The sequence below is a fragment of the Maylandia zebra genome, linkage group LG17, assembly GCF_041146795.1.
Source record: "Maylandia zebra isolate NMK-2024a linkage group LG17, Mzebra_GT3a, whole genome shotgun sequence".
Classification (NCBI taxonomy): Eukaryota; Metazoa; Chordata; class Actinopteri; order Cichliformes; family Cichlidae; genus Maylandia; species Maylandia zebra.
In genome coordinates this window covers 33959672-33983443 of record NC_135183.1, presented here as the reverse complement: position 1 = coordinate 33983443, position 23772 = coordinate 33959672, and the positions used below count along the sequence as shown (strand labels likewise).

The 23772-nt window shown below is 39.0% G+C and overlaps 2 protein-coding genes across 6 annotated transcripts in view; both read right to left on the bottom strand.

The window, feature by feature from the left end:
* Positions 1-47: 47 nt before the first annotated feature.
* Positions 48-14535, bottom strand: tnnt2e (troponin T2e, cardiac). The gene is made up of 14 exons (XM_004560834.4): positions 14516-14535; positions 12182-12205; positions 11595-11618; positions 11353-11367; positions 10892-10915; positions 10627-10657; positions 10453-10513; positions 8774-8890; positions 8577-8654; positions 7535-7648; positions 7290-7402; positions 7032-7122; positions 4049-4086; positions 48-234 (listed from the first exon to the last, which is right to left on the bottom strand). Exons 6-14 carry the CDS (start codon positions 10653-10655, stop codon positions 195-197), a joined length of 681 nt encoding a protein of 226 aa, XP_004560891.3. The 5' UTR covers positions 10656-10657; positions 10892-10915; positions 11353-11367; positions 11595-11618; positions 12182-12205; positions 14516-14535; the 3' UTR covers positions 48-194.
* A 4892-nt stretch (positions 14536-19427) lies between these two features.
* Positions 19428-23772, bottom strand: part of cald1a (caldesmon 1a) — a 64972-nt gene continuing 60627 nt past the window's right edge. For all 5 annotated transcript variants that reach the window (XR_001167768.4, XM_012921750.4, XM_012921752.4 and 2 more), the window contains one exon: positions 19428-21031. Coding sequence is in view for 4 of the 5 variants with exons in the window: in XM_012921750.4 (XP_012777204.1) it covers positions 21018-21031 (14 nt within the window). In the remaining variant the exon portion in view is untranslated. The remainder of the gene's footprint in view (positions 21032-23772) is intronic.

Sequence of the window (23772 nt, the reverse complement as noted above, 5' to 3'; positions counted from 1 at the left end):
GTGCTTCATTTCTGAGATAATTTAACATGAAAACACACAAATGGGCATAAAAGCACAAGTCTGTTTATTGTTTGTAAAGGCTAAGGGCTAAAAGGCACAAAACTGAGATTACTGAAGTGCAGATTGAGAACAAATTCCAACACGGGCACTCGTGGTGAGATGGCTCCTCTGAGAATATATGTCGACGTTTCCATCTATCTCACTCTGCCCTTGGCCTTTCCTCTCCCTTTGGCGCTGTGAAGTCAGACAAAAATATTCAACTGTTCAGCATGTGTGCATAGATGAATATTTTTAAGTTAAACTGCATAGTTTACACCTATTTGAACCTCCGTACGGCATTTTTCCTGCTATGGAAAGCATTAAAATTAAAACAAATAAGCTACTGAAGTTGTAATCATGAATAAATATGAACCAATTTACTGATCTTAAATCAAAAAAATAAGCAGTATTTAATAGAGGTGTGAATAGACACTAGATTTAAAAAAAAAAAAAAAGACTTGATAACGATAAGCCGGATTTGGAGAAAATAAACAATGTTTAACTATTTAATGCTTATCTTCCTTCACCTGCTTGCAGTTATGATTATTTCATAATGTCTTTTAATAGTACCCAGGGAGTAATTCTGTAGTTTGCTGGCATACATGGAAACATTATTTTCAAGAAGCAAAAAGCTAGCTAAAAAGCTAGCTAAAAAGATAGCTAATAGCTATTTTAACCTTTTAGCTAATGATGTAAAAAACACATTTAAAGTACATGTAGCAACATTAATGTATGGATAAAGTGGAATTGTTAGCTGACAATGCAAACTAGCTGGAAACATAGTCCAGTGAAAACGTTTTCAGAGCAGGGGCGGATCTAGAGAAATTTGGTTAGGGTGGCATGGAAATCAAACGGGGTGGCAAAATCAAAGCCATTTCTTTACACATTCAGGCGTTACATTCTGTAATATGTACTATATGTGGTTAAAACTGTGTTTTCCAACCTTTTGCAGCCATGTATTTCACATATTTTGCATCAGACAAATCACACAGCACACCACCGAACAAAAATGTCACAAAAAGCATATTGATAATTTTTCCCCGCGCACCAGGCATAGCGAAATTGGTTTGGTTTGTTTACCTTTTTTGCTTTCTTCTGACCACTACTCATCCTAGGGCCTTTTTCTGGGTGGGAATTTTCTCCAGGACCCAGGCCAGATTGACTACTTTTTTCCTTTTCAAATATTTATCTATTGCTATTACGCGCTGTGTCGTCTCACAGCATGACTATTATGGATTTTCTTCTTTGTTTTCTTCTGTTTTACTGGCAGTTGGCAACTCATTTAATTACAGCAGGTAGTTGTACTGCCCTATAGCGAAGGAGAATGTAATTGTTCTGATCGCTACTCATGCTGGTTGCTTAGAGTATTTATCAGGTGGAACCAGATAATCTTCCACGGCACACCTATGTGCCGAGGCACAGTGGCTGGGAAACAAGGTTAAATTACATCAAATGCAACACATTTACATATGTTACACATTTCATATAAACATTGTAACTTTCTTATTATCTTTAGCCCAAAATATTTACATATTTCAGTAACATAAAGAAATGTGAATTTTAATTTTATGTAGTGTATAGCCTTTATAATAAATAACCATGTAGCCCAATTGTAAGTATAAAATCCAGAAAGCTACACAACAAGAGGTGGATCAGTTAGAAATACAAGTCTAACTTTTTATGTTTCACAATCTTTTTGCTATTTATTTTTTAGTGGGGTGGGCACCTTATGCACATGCCACCACAGTTAATCCGCCCCTGTTTCACAGGACTTTACGCCCTTACTACCTTTACTGTGTTTACAGTTTTTAGAAGGCAAGTAGCATGACTTATTTATTCATTATTCATAACCATTTATTACTTCAATACCATTTATTACTTGCACAGCTGCTCTTATTGTTCTATATTTCTTCATATATTCTTTATATATTTTCTATATTGTGTATTTTGTTACAGTTATTTTATTTTTAACTTTAATTTTTATATTTTATTTTATTCTTTCCTAGTTAAATTTGCCCTTTATTTTAATTTTCATATTTATTTCCTATCCATAGTCTTTTAGTTTAGGTCACGAGTAGTTGTCTAAGCATTTCACTGCATATCGTACTGTGTATGACTGTGTATGTGACAAATAACATTTGCATTTGAATTTAGACAGGTTTCCAGGAGAAAGCTGCTTCTCTTTAAAAAAGAGCATAACAGCACAGCTTAGATTTGCAAAGGTGCATCGGAACAAACCACAAAACCTGTGGAAAAATGTCCTTTGGACAAACAGTGAAGAGTTTTGCCCATAATGCACAGCACAGAAAACGAAAAAGCAGAAAAATAGCACAAACACCTCATACCAGCTGTCAGATGTGAGGCCATTGTGTGAGGCAAGCTAAAGTTTGGCCCAAACTGAGTAACAGAACAGGACAGTGATCCCAAACACAGCAGCAAATCTACCACAGAATGGCTGAAAAATAAAAGAATCATGTCGCAATAGCCCACGCCAAGTCCAGACCTCAACCTGAGTGAAATGCTGTGGCAGGACCTTGAGAGAGCTATGCATAAATGAATGCCTGCAAACCTCCATGAACTGAAGCACACTGTGGGTGGGCAAAAGTTTCTCCAGAACGATGTGAGAGTCTGATAAAGCCAAACAGAAAAAGAAGGACTTCAAGTGGCTGCTACCAAAAGTGTTTCTACAAGCAAATGAATTATGGGATGTGCACAGTTTTTCACAGGACTGTAAAAGCTTTTTTCACATGATCGTACACAAGCATAAACATTAAAGTATAGAAACTTTCAAGTAGGGTTAAAATATTTGCCTTAAGGTATGACCACAACTTTGACAATTTGGATAAATAGTTGAAAATAAATATATGTCATATAAATTACAATATAATCAATATAATCAAAACAAGCTGCGGTTTCATTTTAACCAAATAAAAAGAGTGGAAATGACATTTAAAATATCTCGTGCCATGTTGGTACCTCAGTGTCTGGTACTTGAATGACAGTACATATCCTTGTCTGCATATAGATTGGTTTTGGGTTATGTTTCCTTAGTGTTTATACTAAGTGGGGCCCCATGTGCTATATGAAAATAAGAGGGACAGCAAGAAAGAGCTGTGATAGATGAAAGGAAAGGGCAAATGCCAAAGCATCATTCTATTAGACAGGGACAAAGGACAGAATTTTATGCTGAACACAGCTGGCAAACGATGACTGTGTCCTCACCTTTGATGTGCAGCCGCTGTCTGTTTTGCACCCTTGCCCATAAGATCTGATACAGTCATAAAAATACAGGCTGCTTCGACACACAACTCACACTGTCTGTCCTAATTTTTGACATACTTAAAATCAAAAACTGAAAAATGTAAAAGATGAAAGGGAAAGATGAAAAAGTGTTGTAACAGCATTTAAGAGAATATAAACCAGAAAAGATGATAAAAATAAATAAAGGAAACTGCATACAAGCCTAAAAAAGGTTGCAATACACAAGAACTACAAGAATTTCTATTAATGAGGTGATCCTTTTCATGTCTGTTTCAAACAAAAAGAAGTTTGGCTACGTTTTCACGTGCCTGTGATAATTTGTAGCCCAGCTAAGACATCACGCTCCCAATTAATATTATACAGCATTATGTGAATTTTGGAGGCTTTGAGCGTAAGAGATAAGTAACATGCCCGAGAAAAAATGTATAACCGACCAAATTCTTTCTGAATAATAGAAATCCAATTTTCCCAGTGGGCCAAATGAGCAACTGAGTTGTGTTGTTGGCTTCACCAATAAACTGAACACAGATGTGCTCAGTGTTAATGTCATGTCTTTATTTAAAAAAAAAGAAAAAAAGGGAGAATTAAATCAATTACCCATCCCTGGATTAGATTTCTCCGGGAGTGTTTAATCGAAAGGAAAAGCAAAATCACCTTGATACACAACAACATTTTTAAAGAAATTCTAATGATGCCCTTAGTGCAAATATGAGCCACACCTGAAGGGTGGTTCATAGATGTTACTTACCTCTGGCTGTTCTGAACACGAACCTGGAGCAGAGTGATCTGTAGAGGAAGAAACATGGAGGACATGCTGAGTCCAGGAAAAACAACAGACGCCAGCTGAGCCAGAAAAAGAGGATCTTCTGGTCCTATGGAGTAACTAGCTAACAGCATATTCTCCTTCATAATTTTATGTCCGCATGGCAACCTGTTCTGTGAACAGTCTATATTTAAGACATATTTTAAACAGACTGAAAGCTAATATTCGGATTACTGCTCATGTGTAACTTGGTGAATGTGTAAATCAAATAGTGCTTCCAGACACACAAAAGTAAACAAAGATTTTAGAAAGACTTTATTGCACCACACTGAATATGAAGCTACTTGCCTCTCCCCTATGTAATAAAACCTCAAATACAGCATCAATGGCTGATACTCAGTTGACAGTTCCAAGTAAAAGATTTGGAAAAACCACAGTTGCCATCTGCTTTAAATACACAACATTGCTAAAAATGCTAATGAAAAAGTCCCAACATAATGCAAAAACAAATCTGACATTCACATTCTGTCTTACAAATTTAAAGTGAACCTACTATACCTTTGTTATTTTCTGTCAATTATATAATGTTGGACATTCATTTCCAAAGTTTTAAATAATGAGGTCCATGTATGCACAAGTAAACCTTGTAAGGCTTCAAACTACTTTAAACGCTATATTTCAGACATTGTTTCCTAAACTTGGCTCTCTCTGATGTCACTGAAAGCGGATATGCCTAATACGTCCATCTCAGTCGCACAGCCTAGAGTATGAACACAGCAGCCCCACCCTCTTTTATTTGTGTGATTAGTTGACTCGATGTTTAAACCTTGCTGCCCTTGCTAATCAGCACCAGATTAGCTAGTACTAAACATATTCATGTACAAAGGCAGGTAAAGCCTCAGAGGTGTTACGTACAGTGGCACTGAGAGGCCAAACGGATTGCAACTTAAGAAAACACCAGCAATAAGAAAAACGCTGCAAAAGCACACAAAAAACAAAGGAAATAGGAAAAACGAAAACAGAAATAGGATAAACGAAAACAGAAACAGGAAAAAACAGATTTCCAAAAGCGCAAGGGAAGTGTTTCTGGGGAGACAATAACCCGACGGACCAGTTGCAGGAACCAAAATATGCTAAGAATTGCGCTGGGAGACACTTAAATGAAGTGGAGGATCTATCGGTTTTATGAGGAAAGAAAAAATGAGAGGTAAGTGTGTTAGCCTGCCATTAGCCTAAAAATCCATCATCAGTATTATATCAATCATGATAAAACACGCCTACCACGTTTTGGGTTCCTGCAACTGGTCCGTCGGGTTATTGTCTCCCCAGAAACACTTCCCTTGTGTTTTTTCCTATTTCTTTTTTCGTTTTTCTTGTTTCCGTTGTTGTTTTTCTTGTTTCTGTTTTGGTTTTTCCTATTTCCGTTGTGTTTTGTGCTTTTCTTATTGCTGGTGTTTTCTTAAGTTGCAGTCCGTTTGGCCTCTCAGGGCCACTGTAGAGTTAGGACACCACTGGCATCCCTGACAGCTAGCTTCACCTCCCTTTCTTACTGGACACTAGCATGAAAGTAACCAAGGCTACTGTTGCTAGCACTGCTAACATTAGCTCAGCTGTACAAACTAATCTGACACTGTGTGTATTTGCATCATCATACGTGGTGCGAAGTGCTATGCAATTTAGCAACATTTGAAACCCTATGTGCTGGGGTTTTCTTCCTGTTAAAACCGTGTTTTTCCTTCCCACAGTTACCAAGTTGTCTGACTGTTTGGGTTTTCTTTCTGATATTGTAAGGTTTTACCCTACAATGCAAAGCACCTTCAGGCAACTGCTGTTATGAATATAAATTAAATAGAATTAAACTGAATGAGATCAATAATGAGGCAATTAATGGTTTCATGTAGCTCCTAAAATGTACACAAAATATTTGTTTGGCCAATTTTGATCTTTGTACATTTAACATGTGTGCTTTAAAATGTTTTCTTTAGATTTTCTGTCTTTTAGACTAGTTGACTAGCCTATTTTTTCCACCAGCAAATTAGTCAGAAGGCGGCCTTAAAGAAAGAGAGAACATAAAACAGCTTTTATTTGACAGTGAGTTAAATGTGATGGTGTGCAAAAAGACCCGGTATCATGTAAATAAGAATTATTTTGAATTGTAAATCATAAAAAGCCCACAAATAAAAACATGGAAATCGCCATATCAGGGAACCACGGACTCTTTTCCCCTTGGACGCCTACTACTGTCATAATTCAGGCCTCCTTCTGGAACCGAATGACTTTCTCCCTGTACAGCTTAGTAGGGCTATTATTGGAAAAACCCGGAACCTATTTTACTGATTGTCAAAGCACGTCTTTATAAATATATACTGAGTTGCCAAATCTTGCCATTAAGGATACAGGAGAGGTCATCAGATGTTGTTTTTTTAGGTTAAAGAGTTAATGTGAACCTTGTAATATTAGATTTTTGTTCTGCTAAGGGAATTAGAATCTTAGAAACAAAGGAAATAATTAAAAAAAAAACCCTTTTTCCTTTGTCTTGTGTCTCTGCCTTCTTGTAAGTCAGACCTCAAGTACCGTCTCAACTCTGTACTGTCTCTTAAGGTCCAGGATTAAACGGCCACACGCTAGCTTCACCAGCACACACCACTGTTTTCACCTCCTGTTTATAACTTACTCACTCAGCGGTCAGTCAGCTCTGGTTCAGCCCTTTGAGACTCAGTTTTTGACCCTTTGACACACAGACCAAAAAACCAGAAGGCTCAGACTCGTCTTTAACAGTTACTCACAAATTCTGCTGCTCAGTGATGCAGATCTGGAGCCAGCTGATCATTTAAATAGAATGACTTTGCATTAAGTTTGATTACTGTTAGCTGATATTTTAACAGGTGCAAATAAAAGCTTGTAAATCAAAAACCGGTGTTCACTATGTCATTGCACGGCACGTAATATCCCGAGGCGAAATACTTACATCATATTTCTGTCTCATCAGTGTCTTGGTGAAGTCAAACTTCTCAGCCTCCAGCATCCACAGCCACTGATAGAGCTCATTGGCCTTCTCCCTTTTAATCAAAACCAGGAGGAATATAAAAAGTGAAAACCTAAAGGCCAAAAGGCTCAAACTGTAATGGGAGGTAGATGAGAGTTTATGCACCGCCAAATCACCTGCAGCAGACTTGAAATGTGGATTTAGGTGTTTGAGCAGAACTGTGAACAGTAGTGTCCTTACTTCAGTTTGTCCTCGTTGAGACGCTCGACGTTGAGAGGTTTCTTCCTCTCCGCCAGGATCTTTCTTTTCTTCTCTCTCTCCGTCTGCTTCTTCGCTCCCCGCTTTCCGTCTTGCTGTATGTGAGATTTAATGAACGTGTAAAATAAGGAAGAGACCGCATTTACATAATAAACAGGCAAACTGTGAAGCTGATCATATTTCCTATTGCTTTGAATGCAAATGTGTGCGCGTCTGTGATCACTCACCCTCTGCTGGAAGCCAGAGTACTGCTGAGTCATGTTTGTGAGAGCCTTCTTCTTCTTGGCGTCCTCGTCCTGCTTCCTGCGGGCCTCTTCCTGTTCCTTCCTCTCCTTTTCTTCCTGTGACACGGATTAAAGAACAGAAAAGAGAAAATGAAACCATCTGTCCACTTGTCTTTCCAGCCACTAAAACAGGACTGAAGATAGCATCCTCCAAACGTTCTGACATCCTCTGATGTCATAAAAAAGAATGTAGCGTCCATTGTCGTTCATTCTCAAAAAGTTCAGAATATTGTTTTTATGTGAGCAAGGCTATTCTATTGTGCAATCAAGGTTATTTTGCACATAAGATTAACGTCTATGTGCAAAATACATAAATAATATTTTTACTGCCACTTGGGGGCAGCAGAAACAAGCTGTGAATCCATCACTGACATACCGGTGGTCTCATGTTTTAAGATAAGTTAGAGCACTAAAATAAATTTTCCTACTTAAATTCCAAGCATTCACTTGGAGATGTGTTTGTGACCATAGCAAGTTTAACACTAGTCTAATACTTCTGTACAATTCTGGCTCCTCTTAAGAGAAATATTTGGCTCTACACTTGCTAACAACGCCTTTCTCCTGTGGCTGAAAATGAGGCTTTATAAAGAATCAGTGAGTCAAATATCATCATTTGACCCATTGTTATTATTAAAAATGTTGAGGGCAGGTTTAAAGTAAAAAAAGAAATTGTAAAATGGAAAGCAAATATCCGAGTGCAAAGACTTTGTGTTTATCCCAGTTTATGGAATCTGATTCAAACGTAAATTTTCACTAGCCATTAAAAAGCCAGTGCGTAACATTACATGAAAACAGAGGACAAACAGATCCAGGATGGTTCTTTTTTTTGTTGTTAATTAGGCTTTTGCAGACTGTACTCTAATTCTGTTCAGGAACGTGAGTAAAACCACAGCGTGTCAGCTCCTGGAGGCAGGACACTCTTCGTTTATTGCAAACATTATCACATTCTGAAAAAAGGCAGAGGCAACTGCATCTAGAAACTCACAGCAAGCCGATTCTGCCTCTCCTTCTCATGCTCGGTTCTGATCCTCTGTTGCTCAGCTCTCTCAGCACGACGCTTCTCCTAATCATCCATGCCCACACGCAAACACAACCACACACACGCACACATAAACAGAGTGTAATTGTTTGCTGGGTGGTGTATCACTGTAGCGATCTGGCACGCTTTCCTGGAATACTTACAATCCTGTTAACGAGAGCGATGAGCTCCTCCTCGTCCTTCTTTCTCTGAATGAAGTGGGCCTCGATCAGAGATTGCAGCTCAGTCAGATCCTTCTCCTGACGCTTCCTGTGGATATCCTGCAGTCACGTATAGATGTTTTTAGTTCTCTACTGAGCACGACTCGTATGCATATCATCTCCAGTACTGGCTTCACGCTAAGATCTACATTTTGGCAAGGAAAACAGGCAGACACCCACTAGTACAGTCCTCAAACATGCAGCACACATGAAACTTGATGATTATATACACTAACTGATCCCTTTATTACTGCATGTTAATACAAATCTCTAATCACCCAATAACTTAGCACATGGCAGCAACTCAGTGGTTTCAGGCATATAGGCATGATCGAGAAGTTCAAAGTTAGTGTCAAGTAAGGTGTTTAAAGTGACTTTGGATGTGGCATGGTTGTTATAGTATTTTGGAAATCTGCTGAGATATTCCCACACAAACATCTCTAAGGTTTAGAGAAAATACTCGGAAAATAGAAAACATCCAGTGAGCAGCGATTCTTTGGGTGAAAATGCCAGAGGTCAGAGGACAATGGACACGATCCTTCCTTCAGGAACTCAAATAATCCCTTGTTACAATAAAGGTATGCAAAAAAAGCATCTGTGAACACACAACAAATTTAACCTTGAAGGAAATGACAGCAATACAGCAGCAGAAGACCACACCTGGCGTCATTTAAGAACAGGAACCAGGCTATCATTCACAGAAGTTGAAGAATAGAAGATTGGAAAAAGGTTGCCTGGTCTGATGAGTCTTGATTTCTGCTGTGATGCTCAAATGGTCGAGTCTGAAATTGTTGCATAGGCAACATACCAATATGGATCCATTTTGTCTTGTTGTGCATCAGCGGTTCAGGCTCCCACAGTGTGGGGGCACACTTTAGGCATCTTAATAGCAACTGAGCATCATTTAAACACCACAGCCTACCTGAGTGTTGTTGCTGACTGTGTCCAACCCTCTATAACCACAGTGTACCCATCTTCTGATAACTGCACTATGTCACAAAGTTCATTTGCTAGTTTAGTCATCCTAAACTACTTTCTTGAACATGACAATGAGTTCACTGTATTCAAATAGTCTTCACAGTCACCAGATCTCAATCCATTAGAGCACCTCTGGGATGTGGCAGAACAGGAGATTGATATGATTGGCGAGTAGCCGAGAACTCTGCAGCATCTGTGTGATGCTGTCATGTCGATATGGACCAAAATCTCAGAGGAAGGATTCCAGCATCTTGTTGAATCTATGCCACCAAGATTAAAGGCAGTTTTGAAGGTAAAAGCGGGTCCAACATGGTACTAGTAAGGTCACCTAATAAAGTGGCTGCTGAGTGTATCTTTTTAACTGAAGAGGACCAGTACTTATAACCAAAGCTTTATCAAGAGCTGTGCTTCACACCCACTTGTAGATACATGCAAAAGTCAGATAAGCCTTTGATTATGTCTTTTTAAGTGTGAGTCCACCTACTCATTTTTTAATTAGAAATTAATAATTTTCTATGTTGCCAAAAAAAGAGATGTATTCTAAATTCATATTTAGAAATAGCGCTGCTCTCCCCATCTAACTCCAAGGCAAGCCATGTTGAAAAATGCCACACTGTTTCTTTAAATTGGCTTCAGTCACTCACATCAAAGTCGACTTTTTCTCCCTCAGGTATCTTTGGCACAGTCAGCGGTGGTGCAAACAGCCTGAAATATAACATCTCTGTGTTACAATGAGAGGAACTTTGAACAACCTTATTGCAAGTTGGATAAACTGATTAAAATTCAAATAACAAAAAAAAACCAAAACCCAGCCCTACTTTGGTTTAGGTTTGGATTCATCTGTCATATCTGCAACAGGGAAAATAATAATATATTATGGGTGTATATGTGTGTATCCAGTGTCCTAAAAATCTTTATTTTATTGGATTTTTCCATTATTTTAGCAGTGATGGAGAGCATCTGTGGATTTTTTATTTCCTTTTGTTTGGTTATCAAAGGCGGGTTGAAGACACCAGACATTTTTGGTAAACTAGAGCAGTGATCAAGCTATTTTCACAAGGCCTTATCAGCATGTAAAAGTACCTTCATCCACAGCTGGAGACTCGGCTGCAAAAGGACAAAGGAAAATGTTAGTGCATCAGCAGGTGGAATGCAAATGGATTTCCTTTTATTATTTCCAAACTCCATTTCACTCAGCTCTGATATTTACCCTGTGTCTATTGATATGAAAATCTTTCTTGCATGTCAGGGTCGGAAATGGAGTCTAAATCGTTTCTGTATAACGTGTCAAACTAGAGTTGCTCTAAGTACTCTCGGGGTTGCAAGCCATGAGCCTTAGTTTACCTTGAAACAGTGGAGGCATCTCTTTGATAAATGTGTATCAACCATAAGGGCCAAAATAAAATTGGACGATATTGAGATATTTACGCTGCAAATGAATGCCTCGGTACGGGAGAAAATCAAAACAATTGGATTTTATTACCTGACAAAGATGCGCACAAAAACAACTGATATAGTCTTGTATATGCACCCGTATACATTACCGTCTTCTGCAGGCTCTTGGCGAGGGCAAGGCGAGGAGACAGTAGATGAGGATTGCAGGAAATGGAAAACAACTTATCAGTTAAGACTGCTCGTAGATGGACAAGGCGCTGAACACATTTATTATGTTTATTAAATAATAGAACGCTAAAGTTAAGGAAAATAACAAGAACAGTTGGTGATGAAACCCTCGCAAGAAGGCCGTAATTTCCTATAAAGCTAAAAGGGAAAAAGAGGTCATTACCTTCAGCTGTTGAAACCGGGGGTTCTGAGGGGTGAGAGTAATGAAAATATGATTAGATGCTGTCACTCTTTAATCGATGCAATGCATTTTCCTTCTTAAAACAATCAAGACATGTTTGCCGTGGGATAAACACGACTAAATGAATGTCAAACATGTGTGATCTGAAATGAAAATTGAATTTCAACACCCAGAGCTCTTCTTGCATTGCACGCAGTCGCTTTTGTCTGAGTAGGTGTCTCTATTTTTTTTTCTTTTTTCAAAGATCCTGGCAAATAAATCTGCCAAACTCAGCAGGCAACTCCTTGGGAGCCAAACATATAATTAGCGAGTACTGAACATAGGAACGTTTATAATGATTTAGTTAAGGAGGTAATGATGAAGTGAATGAAGTATCGTTTCAATTTGATGTGGAAACGGGAGAGACGATGTTAAAAATCATTTTTTTTATATTTCAGTGATCTCATCTGATGTTTAGAATGGTGCAAGTTTATGAAATTAATCATAATTTTTCTCCATAAATATTGTTACAATCGAGGAAAAACATTTCTTCACAATGGAGGAGAAAAAAATGTACAAAGAAGAATTACCTTCGACTTCAGGAACAGCTTCTTCTGCAAAGCAAGAACAGTGAAGTAAACTTATTGAAGTAAACTTCTGTTGCTCTTGGGTGAATACAACAACAACACACAAAAAAGGGCATGATACAACAGAAACAACCACAATAATATCCCACAAGTGTGTAAGTAAAGAAACATGCTTTGTTTACAGACAAAAAAAGTCATACAAACCTTTTTCTTTCAGCGTCTCCATGACTGAGTGAACAAAATATGGATTAGTGGATCAATGAGACTCTTGCAGACAGCTTGCGGCTGGGTTTTGGTCACACTCTGAGCACTGTGATGTTGTCTCTTGGGGATGCACTGAGAAGCAGTGCTGGTGTTTGACATTCATTTTGAGCAAAGCCAAAAACTGAACCCGAGAGCGGTTTGCAACAGGCCAGATATCAAAGCAAAGCCTGAGCACATGTTTTATATATGACTGTTACCACACGCTTATCAGCGCTCCTCTCCTTTACAAAAGTAGCCTCTGAATGCTTCAGTGTAAAAGTTCTCCAAAATGAAAAGTTTGATAAGTAGGGTAGCAGCAATTTCTGTTGGGCATGTACTGTCACAGCTCAGGTACCTTTTGATAGAGCCAGGCTAGCTTTTCTGTTTCCTGTAATTGTGGTTAATGGGAGAAGTTTTGTTAGGGTAAAGAAACCAAGTTTACTTGGTTAAGTTTGAGAAAATATTGTGGTTTGGCTAGCCAGTCTGACATGTGCATATTTGTGCTAACCTGAGCTAGCAGATGCTCCCAAACTCATCAAGCTAGCCAATGCAACCAAATTGTAAACTGTACTATACTACACTCCACACTTTATTAGTTCCACTACTACTGGGTTGGACCTTTTTTGCTTTCCCAATTCTCTTAAGCCTCTGTGGCATAGATTCAGCAAGGTGATGGGGACTTTCCTCAGAATAAGGGTGGATTGTCATGTTATTATTGCCAAATTCCAACCCTATCTAATATCACAGCAGACACAGAGACTCATCAGAATAAGTTTTTACAGTCTTCTGTTTTCCAGTTTTGTAAACCCTTACGATTTATAGCCTGCTGCTGTGCAATTTAGAGATGCTCTTCTGCATACCTTGGTTGTAACGATGATTATTTGAGTTACTGTGATCTGACCATTCTCCTCTGACATCAGAAAGGGATTTTTCTCCCAGAGAACTGCTGCTCAATGGATATTTTCCCTTTTTGGGGCCATGGAGATAGCTTTGTGAGAAACTTTCAGCAGATCAGCAGTTTCTGAAATACTCAGAATCAACGACCATGCCATGTTTAAAGATTCTCAGTTTGAACTGCGTCAAACAGGTCATTTTGACCATCTCTGCATGCCGCAATAAGTTGCTGACACATGATTGGCTGCTTAGATATTTACATTAATGAGCAGATGAGTAGGTGTACCTCTTCAAATGACTGGTGAGTGCAGTTCTTAAAATGAGTCCTTTCCAAAAAAACAGATGTTATGCAACTCATAACTAAGACTAAAGGGGTCTGAAGAAGGGCATATCAAAGGTAGAGAGAAGTTTGCCTTTTTTTCTTCTTTTTAATTTTCTTTCACAGCTGAGCTGGGTTTAGGAGACAAAGTACTTGGTTATGTTTAGAAACAGACTGTGGTTTGGCATAAAACACACCCTTTCAATAACATAACCATGATTTAGAGAGGCTTACTGGAAGAAAACCTTCACTCACATTAACATTATTGCCTGGAAATATGTCACGTGACAAGAGACGCTTAAGCATGGACGTAGGGGTAAAATTACTGTACAAATACAATAAATATATGGGAATCCATCTTATCTGGAAAATAGCTGTTTTGGGGATAGGTGATTTAAAAATGCTGCTGCAGCCACTGAGAAATTAATATAATTAAATGTGAAGCTATTGCATAACATACCATCATTTAAAAAGAGTAAGCCTGGTGTATTTTAACAAAGGCCCATGTCGCTACAGGCACGGTGGAGTGAAAGTAGCATATTTAAGTAAACTTTTTCTCTAAAAGTCAAACTGATTAGAAAGAGTCAAATCGGCAACCTGGTTAGTAAACCTGTCAGAAGACTAAAACCCACAGTACACTGTATACATACTGAGATGAACTGTACAGTCCTGAAAATGTCACGGAGACATTTCCAATATAAACTGACGGCTAAACATGAGCTGACACATCGGTGTTGACAGAGAGGTTGTTAACATTCAAAAAGAAAACACACACAGCCAGCTTGCTATGGCTTTTTATCCCAGACAGCAGACACTGTAATGGCAACAGACACACCAGAAACAAGATGAAGCACACGCAAAGCCACTCAAGAAGCCTTTACCTTCCTCTTGCTGCGTCTCTGCCTCTGAGCAGACATAATCAGGTCAGCGTATAGAAGCGAGGAATGACATTTTGGTATATAAAGAGCAAATTCTCACAAAACCTTTACTTACCTTCCTCCCTGAAAATGCAGGAAGCAAAGACGTAAACTTTAAAATCAGCTGATTTTGTGTATTTATAGCTGTGTTTCGAGGGCGTAGTGAAGGTACTCACAGAATCTCCTCGATAACTTCTACTTCTAGCTCTTGATCACACATCTTGGATCACAGTTACCTGCATCGGAGAGCAAAACATCAAAAAGTCGCCACACAAATTTAATTTGATACATTTTTACATAAGAAAAGAAGCAGCTGTTGAGACAACACGAAATCATACCCACACGTATCCATCCGGGTCATTAGGGCGTTCACATTTATTTGTACATTTCACAAATTTTCGTGCTGTGATTGCTCTGATTGTTTTCTTGACATCTCATTGCCTGTAATGTTTTCGCAAGCCCTCGAGATTTTTTCCCCCTCGAACAGATGGATCAGATCTTTCTTCTTTTCTTCTCCTTTCGGTAGTTTTATCATTTGTGCAAACAACTAAACCAAAAATCCACAAAAAAATATTTAAATTAAAAAAAACAACTTGGCTACATGCTGTGAGATTGGAGCAGTTGTAGAATCCGAAACGATTCCACCATGGGCACTGCAGGCAGAGGCCCAGGGCTTTAAACAGCTCCAGGCCTAATCCTCAGCCATTTCCTTTTGGCGCTGATCAAGGCTGCAGTCAGCCGACTAGAGTCTGAAAAGCGCTGAAAATATCAGGCTTGCATGAGTTCTTCGGGGATGCACTGATGTATCTGCAGCCACACATATTGCATTGGCTTTGATACGTACACTCATAAACAGTTTCCCAGGTACTTAAAAGGCTTTGAAGTAGTGCAAGAAATCTCCATCATAACAGGTGCTATTTAGCGTGATGGCAATGCTTAACTTAATATATTTCTTTTAAAAGCAGTTGTATTTGATTTCAGTACAAGCTCGGTTTATTAAGCGGCCATTACCCTCTTTTTGTTTACTTAGAAATCAATTTTCTTGTCATGATCTGTACTACTCAGGCTGAGTGGCTGCTGTTCTGAATTTCGATTTCTAAAGTCTTAGAGGGCAACCTTGATACAGCCATGAGGATGTCATGAAGGTTAAGCTAGACTTGTAACAAAAAGATTGTGTTACAAAATTGTAGCGTGGGGTTTGAAAGAAGTGTGTGTTCACCTAACGCATGAGTGGACTACTGTTTTGAAGGCTGACGCTTGAGATTTCAGATGTAGCCATCTTGGCACATCTGTCATTCACTGTAATATTAAAAAAAATGTATTCAGAATAGAAACAAAAGCCAAAAGCTGGGCAAGGTAGAGGGGTGGATCTGATTCTAGTGATGAAGCCCATTAATTCACTAAGAAAACAGTGAATTAACTGACTTCTATTTGGAACCACAAAAGTTCCCCCTCAATGGCCATTAGAATAAATGCAAGTCTAAGGCACTTCTGCATTGTTTTTACATTTTATACCTGGAAATTATACATGGTTTAAAATCTAAATTCATATTTGAATTGTTTAAAAACTGATCATTAAATTGCCTCTTTTATTGTGTTACACCAAAGTTTTGAAGTATTTAATGTATTATGGCATTTTCATGGAAGCAGTAAGAATGAACATAATTTTTCACAGAACTGTATCCAGCCCCTGAAAACGTTCTTATTCACAACTTTATAGATAATCAGATCATAGGTCAAGACATCTCAAGCTCCTCTCTTTTAATTTTTCATCGTTTCTTTCACAGGAATAGGATATAGTTTTGTAAATACCTCCCTCTGTAAAAACACAACCTTTATTTTGATAAAGAGCACAAACAAATGTATTTCTGATGTCTTTATCTGTTTCTCGTGGAGGTCCTTCATGAAAGTAATCATTGGTGTATCCCTTTGAAATCAGAGAAAGCTACCTAACATTAAGAAAATGAAATCATACATAGAGTAAAATTCACATAGGAACACAGTCGATCCAGCTTCTGTAACAACACCATCAAAATGTCAGAGTCAAGGTCATGCTGCTCAGAGGAAGGGATTCAATAAGGTTCTTTATATGTAACAGTTACATGTCGGAAATATGGTTGCGCAGAGCACCTCCTGGGGCCGTGTTTTTTTTCCACATGCTTATAAATCACCAAACCGTAAACGCCAATGTCAGTGGGTCAGAATAGAAGGACCGAGGGCGAGGGTCTATTTATAAGAATAACAGAGCAAGCTTTTGAACAGGTGCTGAACAGCTCCTCCAGACAATGGGCTTGGCTCACCTCGCGCATACTCACAGTAAATCAATGAGCTGTGACTCAGGCTATTTTTGCCATTGCAGTTTGGTCAGCTGATTGTTTGGGGAAACATTTTCACAATACCTCTGGGTAGACTCTCTTGCTTTTTAAAGTCATATTTGGTAACAGATATTTGTTCTCATGCACACGTTGAATGGATGATGAAATAAAATTAGCTCCACATCCCCAGTTCCACCCTCGCTCCCACTGCCTGGATGCCGTCCTGACCAGCTGCACATTCAATCTCTGCACGCCATATTTACACCTTCTGTATATGGTTACTGCCCCAAATGTATGCTTCTGTTTAAATTCTGCTACATATGTGCTCAAATTCACACATCGCGGCGCCTGTGGAGGCCCCAGTGTGGTTACTTGTGGCACTAAACTCAGCAGCTGACGTCAAAGGGCCAATGCAAAGGAAGAAAAAGTGAGCGAGACCAAGAAAGGTAGAGAAAGCTGAAATGAAAGAAGGCCATCTGGTTGAAGAATAATACTAACTGGAAACCCAGAAAGAATTCACAATGTATGAGAGCTGTCATGGCCGGGTATTAAATGTGTATTTGCTTTAATGAATGCGGTCAGTCCCCGTCTGGCTGAAACTGTGGAACAACAGAGAGTCTGACAGCGGCAAGAATGTTGCGGGTGCTGGTTTCAGCATTAGGCAGCATTAAGTTAAAGCCAAAAGCATGCAACCAACTCCAAAGTCTCAGGAGCGAGCTTAGCACCTTCCACAGCGTGATATACACAGTTTGGATTAGAATACAGAAAAAAAAGAAGAAGTCATCATAAAAATGGCCAAGCCAGTTTGATCCATTACATCTCACTACGTATGAGTAACAGGTAATCGTTTGATCATGCTGATGGGTTTTACGTATCTAACTCAGGAGCGCTTTAATTGCAATTATTGGCCTTTTTGACATCATGCACCCTGAGATGATGGCCATGCTCAACTCTTACCTCCTATATATTCCTTGAAGAAAAAATGGGATTAGCCACAAGTACTGGTCTTATTCTTCAGCTGCCAGACAAAGACAAGTTCAATCATCTGCCTCCCAACCCACAGCGCACACTTAATACAGCCCTGTTTGTCATGTGACCACATATCTTTTCTATGACTGGTCAGGATGGTCAGTTCTATTGTTGGAGGCAGACAGATGAGTTATACCTGGACAGACATGCTGCCTTTGAGTGCTCACCGTAATCCGCTACACATGATGGGAGAAATTGGAAATACTTTTCACTTTAGAGTGATTTTAAAGAGGGCTGTCAGAACGTCATGGTTTTTGTTCCTTTAGAGAAATGACACCACAAAGCTGTGCTCTGCTGGAGTGGAAGTACAATTGCCTTCAAACTTGTACCTTCAATTACACCTCAGCCAAATAATTTCACACAGAAACATGTTTTTGCGATTTTGACCATCGTCAAACTCATTATATTCAACTTTTTCCAAGATTGCCTATTATATATTAATTTTAAGGACAGGATTTCTAGGCATAGCCAGGTGGAGGTGTGTTTCCACTTTGGTGGAGGCCTTATCCAGTGAGCGGCAGTTCTGCTGTAGAAAATGCCTTGAGCAGATACAGGAGATGAGAGGAGAATGACCAGACTTCCCCCAGCTGCTGGGAATTTGGCATAAATAACACAAATCCATGGACCTTTTATTAATACCCTTTCATTGTGAAAGCAAACAGGGTCCAACCTAGTACTAGCAAGGTACTAGATTAGGGGTGGGCAACTCCAGGCCTCGAGGGCCAGTGTCCTGCAGGTTTTAGATGTGTCCTTGATCCAACACAGCTGATTCAAATGGCTAAATTACTTCCTCAACATGTCTTGCAGTTCTCTAGAGACCTGGCAATGAACTAATCATCTGATTCAGGTGTATTGACCCAGGGTGATATCTAAAACCTGCAGGACACCGGCCCTCGAGGCCTGGAGTTGCCCACCCCTTTACCAGATCGATCCTTTTGTAGCGAGTACTAGCAAAGCATGGGTCCATCCAGTGGTGGTGGTGTCATGGTGTGAGGGTATTTTCTTGGGCTGTTTCATGCCAATTTAATTCAATTACATTTTATTTATGTAGTGCCAAATCACAACAGTTGAGGCTGTTTATATTGTAAAGACCCTAAAATAATAGAGATAAAAACCCCAACAATCAGATTACCTCCTGTGAGGAAGTACTTGGCAAGAGTGGGGAGGAAGAAATTATATTATATATGGTTATAACACCAGATATTGTTGCTGACCATATCTGTGCCTTTATGACCAATTTAGTACCAATTCTCTGATGGCTGCTTCCAGCAGGACATTGCACCATGTCACAAAGCTCACATCATCTCAAACTGGTTTCTTGAACATAATAATGAGTTCACTGTACTCAAATGTCCTCCACTGTGTTCAGTTCTCAACCCAGTGGAGCACCTTTAGGATGTGGTGGAACAAGAGATTCAGAATACAAGAAACAAAGGCAGTTGTGAAGGCAAATGGCAGTCCAGCCTGGTACTACTATAGAGAAGCATCTGGTGAGTGTATTAAGTGAAGGTGTGAAAGGAAACTCAACAATGTGGAATACCTCAATGTATTTATTGCTGTTGTTGAGTCAAGGTTACAATGTTCAACACATTCCTCCGCTTGGAAACTGCCTGCTTGTATGACATTTGGAGAGAGACTACAGATAATGTATTCTGCATAGGCTTAGCGCTACACAAGGAACAAGTGTCTGGTTAAACATGGAAATTTAAAAAGTGGACACAAGGCTGTAGAAAACAAAACAAAACACAACATTATGAAACCATTACATTAAAAAAAATACAAAAACGTCACATTTTATCATGCTTAAAAATATTTTGGTCCAGCTCCCCTGCTCTTTTCAGGAGCCATGGAATGTGATTGTCAGATTGTTGAGCAGTAACACCGATCAATTTAATGCCCTGACAAACAGTTCATATTCTTATAAGCTTGTGCTGCGCGAAAACGTGAAAAATCACAAGTCAAAATCATGCTGAGCTGCTAGGAGGCTTTAAAGTACTGTACCTCGGCTGTCCTAAATGCTGTCATTGCAATCATAAGGCCAGAAGTTTTAGATAGTGGTAAATATCCTTGTTACTATGACCTTGCTATATGTTTAGGCACCCTGATTTTACTTTGTATGCCCTCAATATGAAAAGTATTGCTGAGCATAAGAGTGTGCATAGAGGCAAAAAAGAAGTTAAAGGCAGATTAAAAAAACATGTCCTACATCATAAAACTTTAAGGCAGCAAAGGCACCACGTGCAACTGCTTTTAAGAGGAATGTCTGAAGATGTTTTAAAGTGTTCGAAAGCTAGAAAGAACTCAACCCCCCCCCAAAAAAACATTAAAACATAAATTAAAAAAAACAAATGACATGAAAGGACAATAAATGTCAAAGTGGCCTTCTGAATATCCAACACTCCTGTCACCTTCAAAATCAACTGCCTGTTGGTGAATGAATAAAAAAAGCAAAAAATACCTTTTGTTATAAGTATACAGATGTTATATATGATACAGTATGATAGGTCATAGTCAAAACATCACATGTGCTAGCATATATTACTCAGACCATTGCTGCACTATTGGTAAGACAATAAAAGTGAAATAAGCTAAACTCTAGAAGTGCTTATATTTCTATCCTGAACAGGTGAACGTTGAATAATATAGCATTGTGTGAAGCTTTTGCTTTAAATATAAATAAAAAAAGAGAGAGATGGAAAATATTCTGAGGGAGAGAAGTGATATCGCCCATCTCTTTGGAATGTGGAAACTTTTGAACTCATCCACTCAGCACGGAGTACGAGACATAAATCTTAATTCTATTAGTTTTATTGTCTTCCTGGCAGGATTTTATAAAGTAATTAGTGATTTTAAATGTCCAAATTTCACAGCATTTTGTTGTTATCATACTTTATTTTTTTTAATTTTTTAGAAAGCAGAAATTATTGTGCAAAGGCACTATACGTGGTAAGCCTATAACAATATGCTGATGCTGTTTCGGTACAGTGCTCGGACAGTGTCTGTCCTGTCCCTGCGTGCTCTTGGGGGTCCCTCCTGGGGGTGTGGCATTTGGTTCTTAAGGAAAAGTCAAAGAAGATTCTTGGATTGTCGTGGTCCCCAGCTTTAGTGGCTCCTTCAAGACATTAGTGTCCCATACCTATCGAAAGACACAAAAACGAGTACATCAGTGGCCTGACTCCAAGTCCATATTCCCACACAGGTCTGTGTTAAACCAAGCAGTGAGGTGTTTAAATTTGGCTCCACAGAAGTCTGAGTTTATTGGACTTGTTTCGACTTCAAAACAAGGAGTCAAAATAGTTTTGCTAATTTTCCATATGGTACTGTGGAAAAGTCTTGACTCACCACTCGTCTTTATATTTTGATTACAAGGAGCAAGACTTTGGTGAAATATTGTTGGTTTTGAGCAAGAGTTCTTCAAGTTTCCCGAAGGTCTTTTATATTTTTTAAAAGACCACCCCTTGTAACAGAGAAATTAACTTTTTTGTTTGTTAAGCTACCTAACGCTGACCTATGAATCATTTAAGTTAAATGGAATAACAGACAGCTTAGCAAAGAACCAATTTTAAAGAGTAAGTCGTGCCCTTAAGAAACAGGAAACAATCCAAGCAAAGACCTAACGCAGGATCTGAAAGATGGCCTTTCTTTGAATCCATCTACTGATCACTAATATCAGAAATGCTCCCAGTGGAAAGAAGTCATGTCAAGTCATGACACAGAGGTACTTCAAATTACATGAGAACTGGTGTCAAAATCAGTGGCAAGTGAACCTATGGAGCGATGATTACAAATTATATTTTTGGTTCAAGTCGTCATCAAAATATATATGAACAGCAGTGAGTACACACACATCTGTAATGATTTGGGGAATGCATTTCAGCCAGTGGTGTTGGGGTCTTGTCAAAATTGAGGGAATTATGAATGCAGCAAAATACCTTCCATCATGCAACAGAACGAGGAAAGTGTCTGATTGGCAACAGCTTCTTTTTTCACTGTGACAATGATGCCAAACACACTCTCAGTCCACTACAAACATATCAGGATAGAAAAACACACACCAGAAAACTATCAGTCATGGATTGTCCTCCCCAGAGCCCAGATCTCAACATTACTGACACAATGTGGGATTGTCCTGACAGAAAACGATGCAAAAGGCAGTAAACATCCAGAGAAGAGCTTTGAATGTCCCCTCAACAAGCCTGGAGAATTACTCCTTAAGAGATGACAAAAACTAAGAGTACAGATTGTGTTGAAGAATAATGGTGACTTTCACACTCATGAGGATTGTACACAATCTGTTTTTGCCTTATATGCTGTACTTCAATGTTTCAATAAAACACTGCACCTATTTTCCATTTTTCTATCAAACTATAAAGAAATGAGGAGTGGCTTGAGATTTTTGCATAGTATTGTATTTCTAGGAACATGATTGTTATCGTACTAATTTTCAATTCAACTTTTCATTTAACACCATCATCAGGTCAAAACGTTCAGTTTCTCCAGTTAACCACCAAATTATTGCAGATGTTTTTTTCTCTCAGCCCAGCAATCATGCTAACAGGTTTACTGACATGACTGTTTGGCTCAAAGCATTGTTGTTTTTAAGCACTTAGTAAGTACTTATTTTTGTTCCCTGTTTCATAGTTCAATCCAACATCTAAAACAAGCCACATAATAATATTAACAGAGGTCCTAATGCCATTCAAGACCCTTGGTTACTTCTGATTTATTAAAAAAGTCGAATACAAGCAATTCTTTTGAATATTTCTGCATTGTTGAAGGACAGCAGATAAGTTGTGCACCCTGATTCATAAACTGCTACACTCAGTAAGCATTGAATTCTACCTATTTTCAAGTGTCTACATAATTTTGGAAACTCTCCAAGCATGTGGAGAGCGGGTGGGCTGTAAACTTCCACGCTGTCCACTCTGGTGTCAGATGTCTGTACGGTGTGACAGCCAACTCTTAGTAAGAAATAAAAAATAAATAAATAAATAAATAAATAAAAAAAAAGAAGAAACAAATCCTTTCTCATCCTCTGAGTCAGACTGCTATGGTGTGCTAATCTCGAACATACCAGTTATTAATGTGACAAACCGGCTTGGCAGGAATGCTGCTTGTAACGCTGCCCGGATCTAAGCAACAGACGTGGACGTGTGCAAGAGTGGAAAAGCTGAAAGGTCTGAGTGGTGTCAAGAAGGCTGTTGAGAGCATTCATAAAGGTGAAATTGGTTATGTGTGCGCGTGTGTGTGTGCTCTGAACAAACACCGCATTACGCTGACATGTGTGGAATCTCTCAAGGCCAAAAGCTCTCTTCTGCCTGAGGAGGAGGAGGCTGTGCTCGGATCTGATTTTAAAATAGCAAACAATGTATGGGTAAGTGGCATCCTAAAGCAGCAGCCAAACAAAAGGCCAAACCGCAAACCGAAATACTGCACGGCTGCCTGTGGGAGGACCAGTTATGCGCTTTGGAACACACGGTGTTGTGTAAGTCAAAGCGCAGGTGAGGTCATGCCTCTAATCCCGACAAAAATTAAAATGCTTAAGTGCTTAGACATGTGTCCAAACAAACACAAGTGGAAAAGTTTGCTGCTGGGGGAGTCAAGCGAACACGTGAATTTCTGTCGCTCCTCGCTTGTTACAAGAAGCTCCTGCCTGTACACAATGAGATAATCGATGTCCTTGTCCTTTAGTCGATTGTCTAACTTCATTTCCACATTTCCACCTCAACTAAAGAATTAAGTGTGTACCCCTGTGGATTGAGGAAATCCCCCAGTCTTTTCAATTACACAAATGAAGAAAGCAGACAAAGTGGCCCAGCTCAGAATGAGCCAGTGAAGTTGAACTCTTCAGAGCGGCCGCACGCATGCCTGTGCGTG

What these genes read in the sequence shown, in the direction of transcription:
- tnnt2e (XM_004560834.4), bottom strand. Translation starts at nt 10,655, where the DNA reads ATGACAGATGAATCCAAACCTAAACCAAA. An exon ending in AGAGGCAGAATCGGCTTGCT is followed by an intron (nt 7,649 to 8,576) that starts GTGAGTTTCTAG and finishes TCCGTGTCACAG; the next exon opens with GAAGAAAAGGAGAGGAAGGA. An exon ending in CGTGTTCAGAACAGCCAGAG is followed by an intron (nt 235 to 4,048) that starts GTAAGTAACATC and finishes CTGACTTCACAG; the next exon opens with CGCCAAAGGGAGAGGAAAGG.